Source organism: Lipotes vexillifer, unplaced genomic scaffold (genome assembly GCF_000442215.2).
Source record: "Lipotes vexillifer unplaced genomic scaffold, Lipotes_vexillifer_v1.1 scaffold248, whole genome shotgun sequence".
In the NCBI taxonomy this organism is placed as follows: domain Eukaryota; kingdom Metazoa; phylum Chordata; class Mammalia; order Artiodactyla; family Lipotidae; genus Lipotes; species Lipotes vexillifer.
Window position 1 is genome coordinate 240,417 of NW_006777568.1, and position 10,595 is coordinate 251,011.

A 10,595-nucleotide genomic window follows, 5' to 3' on the forward strand; every position below is an offset into this window, starting at 1 on the left:
CCTCATCCGTAACTGTATCCACGGCACGATGAACGATGGCTTCTGGTGCTCAACCCACACCCACGAGGCAGTGAACGAAAGGACAACGGACCGGACGGCTGGCTGGAGGCAGGTGGGGGCCGCCCCTCCTCCTGGAGCCCCTCTCCCTCTGCTGCGGCTCCGTGTGGCCCGCCCACCTGGGCGGACAGTATCTCAGAGGCCAAGCCAGAGGCAGGTGCTCTGCGGTCAGGGTGGAGTGCGGTCAGCCCAGGCAGCCGGCGCCCTCTGCGAGCTCCGTGCGGGGAGACGGTGCCGGGGGCGCTCCTTCCCGATTCTCCGGGGCTGCGCAGGCTCCCCCTCGCTCCAGCCCTGCAGACCACCGTCAACCTCCACGCTGACAGCACAGCTTTTATTAACACAGATGGGGCCACTAATAATACTGAAACGCGTTAGCTTTAACCCAAATAAGCAAGACCACTAATGAAACCCTAAATGCGACGAATCCCATATTCTAGAAAGGGAAGCACAGCGGGTGGAGAGTCAGGGGCCCCCAGCCACGTGTTAACACTGAGAGACCTCGGGAGCCGTGCGCGCGTGGGTCCAAGACGCAGGCTGTGACGAACATCAAAAGGTGTTAATGGTTTCAATATTTATCTGCTGCAGGGAAGCACTCTAAAAAGGAGACAGAAAAAAAAATTCTGCTAATGGCTGTGTCTCTGCCATTAAAGTGAAAAGCTTAATGCATCTTATAATCAGAGGACAATTTGCAAATCATTAAGAGAAATGTAAAATTCCATTAAAATACAAATCAAGAGACTCTCCCTGGACTAATAATCTTTTGGATATTATTTTGCATTTCACTATTTCTGTTCCAATACCCAGGCCCCACAAATGATTGGTTCCTGAACATGCTTTTTACCACAGCCTACTTCTTTAACGAGAAACCGAGAGAAGCATAATCTGCTATTCAGAGCAGGTACTAATGAAGAATTCCATATATTCTGAAATTTAATTAAAACCCCAAAGATTTCAAATTAGATGCAATTTGAAATGCCTGGGGCAGAAATACATGCACTTGCGTGGCGAGGGTACCACACTGAAAGTTGATACCGTAATTGGTCTTGATGTATTTTTGTGTTGCCGGGCTGAAGCACAGAACTCATAACCATATAAAAATTCTCTGTAGATTACCTGCTCATTGAAAATGCCATCACTCAGGTAGTTCTCTACTAAATTACCATGCTACTAAAATGCACAAAGTGATTCGGAGAGTAGAGTGGCACAGCTGGCCGACGCTGCCAATGAGTTATGCATGCGTCAATGCGGCCTTTTTTCTTAGTAAAATATGCTCAGTTGAATATTAAAATATAATTGGCATTCAACCTAAGTAGCTTAAACCATTTTGTTATCTTCTTCTAAACCGATCTGGCTCCTCCACAGTTATTTTCAAGGATGCGATTCACAAACTAATGATACCATCATATTCAGCGAGATTTGTGCTGTTATACATTTGTCATAAATAGGTTCAGTTTCTACAGCCTGCTAGGGATGGCCTTTAATATTAGCTGCTCTTGAACATCAAAGGCCCAATTCTTGAAAAAAAAAAAAAGGGGGGGGGGGGCATGCAATAGGTTCAGTTTCTACAGCCTGCTAGGGATGGCCTTTAATATTAGCTGCTCTTGAACATCAAAGGCCCAATTCTTGAAAAAAAAAAAAAGGGGGGGGGGGACATGCCATTTATGTTGGTTCTTGCATATTTTATTCTACAAAGAGGAAGAGATGCGAATTCTCTATGAAAAGTATACCTCTTGGCCAAGCAATGAGCCCCGGGTCTCCAAAGCGCAGATGCTGGGTCTCCTTCACACTGTTTGAGGACAGGCTGAAAGGGCACGCTGCTGCTGGACCTCACAGCGCAGCTGAGGGAGGAGTGTGTGTTTTTAGGAAAAAGCAGGCAATGCCCGCTCCCCCCAAGTCTGGGACACGTCCTTTACACGATGTGTTTGTGTCATGACAAACAGCAGCGCTCAAGAAAGGAAAAAGTAGTTGCCGTAGTAACAGAGATCCCGAATACAGTGATGCTGGCAGAGGGGCAGGGCTCAGCAGGGACGCTATTTCCCAAAACATTACCGATATTTCCCTCAGTACTTTGAGGGCAGGAAAAATCTGAATATAACCCAGTGACATACTGAAGAGCTAAACAGACTCTTCCTCTCCTTCATTCTTCAGTTTTCTTCTTCAGAAGCACTTTATTCTGTGGCCTTAAAACATCACATGATGCCCCAGAAGCTGAGCCTCCAGCAGGTCTGCTCTGCCCTGGAGATTCCCACCCCTCACGGTCATGAGGTCACACCGATGGCCTCACACCTCGGAAAGACAGATGATCCTTCTCCACGTCAACACCTCACTTTTCCATTCTGACGTTTGAAACGTGACCTTCAATAAATCTTACATTCTGAGTCATCTTGAACATAAGGGTTGCAAGTAAACCTATGTTGATAGAGCATTTAAATTAAGTAATAGTTTTTACACGTTGGGATCCTACAAATAGTTTGACGGCATTACTGCCATGAGTTTTATACCAATATATGCACATGTAACGTTGGTAACTTATAGTCCAGTTCTATACACCGTTGTATTAAAATACCATTTTCTCTATAAACCCAGGTAGTAGAGATGATTCTATTTATTATCGCTAGCGTGGTATCAAGATACATTAATGTTGCCTGTAAAATGTGAACAGACATCTTACGACCACAAAAATATTAATTTAAACATCCTCTTTGGAAGCAGCACATGTATAATAATGACTACAGTTGGAATAAAAATCTTGGAAGGACATTTAAAGTCGGTCTGTCACTTTAAAATATAGGCTTGTTAGAAGATTCTTATTTTTCAAAGCTCATTTCAAATGAAAAATTATTGAAGACGGTGACAATGTAATTTACTTCCCCTATAGCAGGCAGAAACTTGATTCTCTACTCCTTTTTTGAGGTGAAATACACCCAAATCCAACAGAGGACCTTGCAAGTAATATCTTTCTAAACGTGTGAACGTAATCAGGGTGACTTTTATTTTTTAATAGGCACTTCCATTGGTATGATGTTTAATTGCTACGCTACAGGTAATAGTCATGTTTTAATGTGAATATTTTCCCAAAAAAGCAACACTTGTAATAATTTCAATTTTAGGTACTATTTATTTATAATAGAGACCCCATTAAATCCTACAAGGTTTGAAAGTAGCCGACTTTCAAACCAGCTTTTTGGTTACCGTTTGAGCTTGGTTAAATTATACTGTGTGACCCCAGTGGCCTTGAGGGAAGGCATTCTCGAGTTCAATTTTTTTGCCTGATTTATGGAAACCTCAGGGAACGCAGGATCTGACCACCTCTTAGATTTAGGTGGAAACTTCCACTGAACTAGGCTACCCAGGATACCCTGGTAATTACTGATCAGTCAGAGGGCTCTTTGCACAGGGACACCAGGCATTGTCTCGGAGGCCAGCAGGCTGTGGTTCTGTTCCAGCCACGACGGCACTTCAGGAGCAGGTATCGACAGACTAAATTCTCGCCCCACGGCTGGGGGTGGGGGTGGGGGCGGGCATTTTACTACGCTTTCTCCCTAAGGTAAGTGTAAGGCGACTGTCGGGTATGTGAATGTTTACACTCTATCACCGCGGTCCCAGGACAAGTTCCACATTAGGTATGCGGAGAATTAGGTCAGCATCCAGAACCTGAAGACCCTCTCTCCCCTCTAATGGCCACTTCCACTGCTCGTGGGTCTCCAGAAGAATCTAAAGCTTCACTCAGCTGTGGCTATTTCAAAGAAAAGACACATTTTGGGTCAAAGTATCGGGACGCCTTCTGAAGGCTCTGGTTAGCTTTGTGCCGGCACTCTACCCTGGGGTATCCTGGCAACGTGGCAGCACCTGGCGAGGCTCTTCAGGCTCTCGGGGGGCATCGTCCCGATGTGCGTCCATACCCGGCAATGGAGGTGTTGACGTGCCGCCTGTCTCGCCCAGTCTTCCCAACTCCAAAGTGAAGGATACATGGGCTCTCCCACCTTTTCACCTGGCTATGTGCAAAGCTCCAAACGCAGGGAGACATGCACACGCAACCTAGAACTTATTTAAGCTGCTGATTACAACAGCAAAAACACTTCTTAAATATGCAGTTATGTCTCAAACGGAATCATTATTAAATTAGGAGTGTTAACCTTTGTATAGAGTGAAGCACGCAGCAAAAGCACTCAGAAGAGCTAGATCCATTTTAATAAATTCCTTTAAAGGCAATAATTCTCAAAATAGCGCATAGGTACATATACTACATATACACACATGTACATGTGTGTGCGTATGGATACAAACACGTGTGTGTGTGTGTGTGTGTGTGTGTGTGTGTGTGTAGAGAGAGAGAGAGAGAGAGAGAGAGAGAGAGAGAGAGAGAGAGAGAGAGAGTTGTCTCTTGCAAGATTTTAGAAATTACAGGCATACTATTGTTAACAAGCTCTCTAGAGCATTCTGATACATACACTCCCAGAGGAAGGGCCTGAGCTACCAGACTAGCCTGAAGAAGCTGTTTGCTTGAACGAGTCTCAGCTGAAACTTTAAAGACTCTCTCCCAGTTCAAGATGTGGTTACCTAATAACAATCGCCAGGCAGGAAACTGCATCAAGATAAAATATAAAAAATAATGACCCTCAGACATAATCGGAACCTTACGCTCTTTGGCCCGTGAACCTCTCAATACACCAGAATGTTGCCGATAGCTGCGGTGAAGAGCTCCTAGTGCAGTGCACTGACTGCTTCTGAGCTGGCCCGGCCGGCCTCACACAGTCCCACCTGCTGAAATGATGCTCCTTCTGCCCAGGCTGGGAGCCCCCAACCCAGAGAAACCCTCAATGTGGAACACAGAATTCCGGGAATCTAATTTTTGTTCCGCTGAGGGGCTGTAAGTGACGTAATATTCAAATAACGGCAGGGGCCAGGCAGGCAGGAGAGGATGTCGAGCCCATGAAGATGCTCCCGTCCACTAGGAAAGGGATGCATGGCAGCTGCTGGCTCCCGTGAGAGCCAGATGGAGGGGCCGCCTGGAGAAAAGCAGGGCTCTCCTGAACGGCTCCGCAAAGGGACGAACGACAGTGTGGGACTGGCCTCCTGGTCCTAGCGGGGAGGGATCCTTGGAGACGGGTTAACGAAGCCCTGAAGGGTCAGCTGCAAACAAACGAACACCCCGATGAGGAAGGCAGTTTAACCCCACCTCTGTCGCCCCCAGGACTCGCGCTACGCCCCGTGGATCGTTTGCTTTCACCAAGTCCTGCCTTGCTTTTGTTCATAAACATTCCCACTTATCTCTTTTCTCTCATGGTTCTAAACCACAAAAACACACTGGATTTTACTCTCCATGAAAGAGGTGATGGGCCGCTCCTGGAGGTGGCCTCCTGTATCGATTTGAGACCTCCAACCACCTTCCCGGCACCTTGGGCTCCGTGGCCTGCCACCCGCTCTCAGGCTTTTGATCTGGTCTTTTCATTTCACCTTTCCCATCCTCAGCCTTAGAAGGCCACAGACCCAGATCTCCACGTCTATTAGCCCTGAAAAGCAGCTCAGCAGCTCTAGGGTTGAAAGAAGTACGTTCTCACCAGCTGTTTCCTTCCCACTTAATTTAAGTGCAAGCCTTAGCTTGTTCTAATCAGTAAACGGGCACCGGAAGGTTTATAAACCTTCCAGTCCCACCAGGTAATATCTCAGCAAGGTCAACAAGTTTTAGAAGCCCTCATTTCAAAAACAGGAGAACAGCGATGGCTATCAACCGGAACCTGTAAAGCACCTCCTATTTTAGCTATTTTCTCTTTAAATTGTAATTCTTTGTTTTTAAATTCAGGAAAAATACCAGTACAAACTGCCCGAAAGCACAAAGCTGCCTCCTGCTGCGGACCTAGAAGGGAGCCTAAGAGAAGATGCTCTCCTCTCTGCTGCAACACCCTCCAGAGGCTGACTGGGCTGGCTTTATGGCGTGTAAGGCGACATGAACACCGAGGCAGGCCTCCAGGGCACTGAATGAAGGGGGCTCAGTGGGACCCCACATTTAGGACACAGTGGGGAAATTAATTCATTCGCCCTGAAAGGGCCTTTCCCCTAACTGACTGGTAGGGTTTTCTAGAGGCCCTTTTGAAAGGGGGTTTGACAGGGATACAGAATTACAAGACTCCTTACAGAGTCTCTGAAATAGAAGTTGCAAAGAAACTTCCCTCTAGCCAGCAGGTTTTAAAAAAATGCAGATTTTACTACTGTCATGCAGCTGGATGTCATAGCTACAAGCTAATAGCTGTGACGAAGGAGTTATAAAAGTGTTAAATATTTCATTTCAAAGGGAATATTGCAGTCACTTTGAAAAGACAACGCAGAACTCATCTGTTGAAGACCGTCATGTGTGAGGCCGCCGCACGGGAGGACAGTCAAGGGCCTCCACACTTGCCCTGGGGACCGCCTCCTGTGGTGTCCTCAGCATAGGCCAGGCACTTGCCCAGCGAGGGCACTCCAGGCTGGCAGGAAAAGCACAAAGCCGCACGACTGGCAGGCCTGCCGCCCATCGCCTGGCCACACCTGCCCAGGAGGGTCTTCAGGGGCAGAGGGAAGGACGTGTCTACACACACGTCCTGGGTCTGAAAGCAGATCTTAGCTCTTCGTAGGCCTGCTCTTCTGGGACTCTGTGAAGTGCTGCTTTCGGTGCAGCGCTGCTGCAGTCATTCCAACTGCTTTCGCGATCCATCTCTAAGGCTACAAGCATTAAGATGCATATTATACAAAGAAGCTAAAATTTTTTATAAGTAAAAATAAAGAAGTGAGGGAGTATTCACAGAAAATAAGTTTAAATGATATTTTATTATGAAAGAAAGAGTAAGATTTATTTCAGGAATAATGGCTTCCTTAAACAACTATTTCTCGGAGAAAAATGAATTCAAAATAAACAAACCTGGCCTTTTTAAGAGGTTATATTATAGGGAGGACCCGACCTCCCTAAATGCTTCACTGCATTACAAGATGGCTAGCTCCTTAGGAAAACACAAACTCCCTTCACGAAACTCAGAAAACAAAACATTAATTTGTTTTTGAAATTAAATGACTAAAACAACAATCCCAGAAGGAATCAGAATACTTCTTATTCACACTCACGTTTCACTTTCATTTCTTCAAAAGCACCACGAACCTCACCCCCGGTAACTGCGGCCTCTCTTTCCCACAGAGAAACCCCACCTGCTGCGGCCCAAGAAAAAGGCAGCCACCTAGGCCTCCAGGATTCTGGTCAGGAGGACAGCTCAACGGTTTCTTGCCAGAAATACCTAGATAACTAACTTGTTCCTACTCAGACTTCAGAAATCCTCCAAGATAAGAAGTTGAACGCTATGAAATTTCCAATATTTGATGTTTTAACCTACAAAATGGCAATTCCATATGGTTCAACTCAGCACCGCTTTGTGACCAGCCTAACAAAACAACTAGATGGAGAACACCACACTGATCTGGAGGAAGGAGCCTGAGAGATGAGCGGTCTTGCCCGAGCAGAGGGGCCTCTGGGCAGCAGCAGGCCAGGCCAGGCCCGGGGTAGTGGAACAGATAGCGCAGCCGGAGCAAAGGCCAGAGCCTTCCAGGCCGGGCTCTGGGAGTTATCTGCAGAAGTGCTGAACTCAAGGAGGAGCTAGCTCAGTTATCACAACGCTTCTAACCAAGTTGAAACGGAGGTCTGCTCTAAATCTCAGAGGAATATGATGAAAAATGACACCCAAAAGGATGTTAAACGTGTTCAAAATCTGAGATGCACAGAAAATAGCATTTGTCAAGGAAGCATTTATTCCATGATAAACGCACCCATTCCTCCCCATCTGCAACGGTTTCTTTCCTTGTGCTGATTCACAGCTTCTCGAAGCTCTGGGGCTGCCAGGGCACTTTCCTTGTGTGGGCCTTTTCTGCTCACCACAATTTCACTGGCTAAGGGACACAGAGAAAGAGAGCAAAGCCAACCACCGCTGGACAGAAAGGGGTGTCACCACATCTGGGGGTTAGTGCCAATTAACTCCGTGTTAGCAATCATATTACAACCATCCACCACCTCCCTTCTTAAAATGTAAAATCTCCACACCTGGTCCCTGCCTGGGAGGTGTGAGTGAGCTAAATTAGAAACACCTGGCTGGCACATGCTGCTGCGTGGGAAAACCTGGCCCTACAGCAACCACTAACTGTCAGCGGGCGCGGGCCTAGCCTGGGGGACCTCCTGCCACCAGGGCGGTGCGAGAGGCTGCCCTCACCCCAAAACCCAGCTGGAGGGGACCTGGCCCCAGTAGTGAGTGTCCACCAGCTCTGCAGGGCTTGTCCAACAGGGCATGGGCTACTGGGTGACTGGACGGACTTCATCCTTCCCCAGTGCCTACCTGCAGCTTGTCCTGGTTGCCTAGACTGACCATGACCATGACCATGAACATGACCATGACCATGACCATGACCAGCTGGCAGAGAAGATGGCCAAGCTCGGGCCCAGAGCCGGGAAGGCGGGGGAGGGGGGCGGGAGGGTGAGAGTGGTCCCAGCTCTCTTCAAGCACTGAGGACAGGACTTCAGGATTTTATAAGCTCATCCCCTGCTGACCCTCTCATTAGATCATACAGGTCCTTCCTGACCTGGTTTTGTAATTTCTCTGCTCTGAAAATTTCTAATCCTTAAATTTCAGCTCACTTACATGATAAATGTAAAGAGGAGGGCGGCTCGGCCAGTTCTCTCCTGCTCCTGCCAGGGCAGTAACCCCCAAATGGCAACAGGAGATCGAAGAGTTCACTGTTCCAAGGTTCCCAAGCCCCTACTGTAAAAACAAACCCACAGCAGGACCCCCATCCTGCACCTGGCGATGGGGAGGGGCACACGAGGAGGGTCACCCACACCCTCGACTCAGCCCGGCGACCTGAGGTGCTGGTTCCGAGCAGGCGGTCAGTGCTGGGCAGGGGGGCGACGCGGCCACAGCACCACCTCGGCCCACGAGGGCCCCATTCTCGGGAGCAACAACGGAGGGTCTCTGGACGTGAGTAGGGCGTGGGGCAAAGGCCCATTCCAGCTCTCACGCCCTGTCCTAGAGACGCCCTTTTAGACGTTCTGGGGCTCCCAATGGAAGACACCGTCTGGAGACAGCCCGACGTGATGCAAGGGGGCTGACGTGGTACCCTGCTCAGCTTCAGTTCATTACGAGCAAAAACGTCCAGGGTCCTACCTACCCGGTCACTCATCGGACCTTGTTAGTCAACTCAGGTATTAGCTCAACTGGCTTGAACTTTTCTACCTGCTTCCCCTGAACCTGCTCCACCTTCAAGTTCATTTTCGCTGAAAGCCACAGCAGCAATTAGAACCATTACACTTATTGAGCGAATTCCATTTTGAAATTCAAGATGGCTTTAAATTTACCTCATCTAAAATCTCAGGGTAATTTTTTTTTCCTTAAGTGTACGCATCTATACGTATATATCTATATGTAAGTATACACTCATTAATATTAAGATGACCATGAAAAAATCACTATGCGAAATAAACCTCTGGTATGTGTCTAGAATGATTTCAGTTGCCATAATTAAGCTGCAAACAAAAGCTTACAAAAAAACGTCTGGGAAAATGTTTTTAGGTTATCGCAGACTTTATGTTCCATCAGCACATCGCATGTAGACAATAAGTTCATCCCTACAATAATTCATCCCTTGAGAATACAATTATTTAACTATGGTAAGTTTGAGGGGTTAAACTGAAAACTTATTCAAGAAGACACACTGCCGCTACCCACTCCAACGTTAAGTGTCACTGACTGAGTGTATGGAAGTGGCTAACTGTCCATGTATGAGCCTCGTTTTCTGTGCTGTTGGCAAGCAGATAAAGTTAACAATAAGCTTACTGAAAAACTTACTGCCATTCAGATGTGTTCCTATTTAAACCTTTCAGCCAGCGAAAGTCAGGAGTCGATCTACATGGATCATTTTTATTGCCTTTGCCAAGAATTACGTGACCACGTGCCAAAACTAACACAACCACTGGGAACGGGTGGAGACTGTGCACTCCCATCCATTCAGTGCGGCCACACACCGCTTCTGTTCAGACGATGTGAAAACGCCACGTCAGTGTAGTCAGTAACCTGAGCTGGGAGGTCAGTGACAGTCAATAGGTCAGCCCCACTGAACCAAACACTGCGAGGCGGCCGAGGTACTGACCTTTCTGGAAAATGGGATGGTGAAGAGCAGGCACGGGGCGCTCCTCGAGGACCGCAGGTTCATGGAAATAGGCACCCAGCCAAGCCGCACACTGCGCCAGGGGCTCTGTCACTTCCTCTGGAGCTCCGAGCTGCTCAGGAGGAGCGGGGGCCTCCACGGGGCTGCAAAAGAGATAACAGGAGCTGATTCAGCCTCTAGGCCCAGCGTCCATGTGACTAAGGAGCAAACAGAACACGCCTACTGCATCTAAATGGGTCAGCCCGTAGCTGCCTTGCAGGTATGCACGCCTCGCCTGCGCCAGGACAGCGGAAAGGTGCCTGCAGGAGGACAGGGGCCGCGGCCCGGGTCATCCCACCCGCTCTTTCACCTCCAGCTCTGAGGAC

General features: G+C 47.9%; 1 protein-coding gene across 1 annotated transcript in view; it reads right to left on the bottom strand.

Annotated features, from left to right (window-relative positions):
- The window catches only part of MGMT (O-6-methylguanine-DNA methyltransferase), a 229,821-nt gene that overhangs the window by 34,437 nt on the left and 184,789 nt on the right, over window positions 1-10,595 (bottom strand). Inside the window, exon 2 of the mRNA XM_007451185.1 lies at window positions 10,213-10,373. Within this exon, the coding sequence (XP_007451247.1) occupies window positions 10,213-10,373 (161 nt within the window). The remainder of the gene's footprint in view (window positions 1-10,212; window positions 10,374-10,595) is intronic.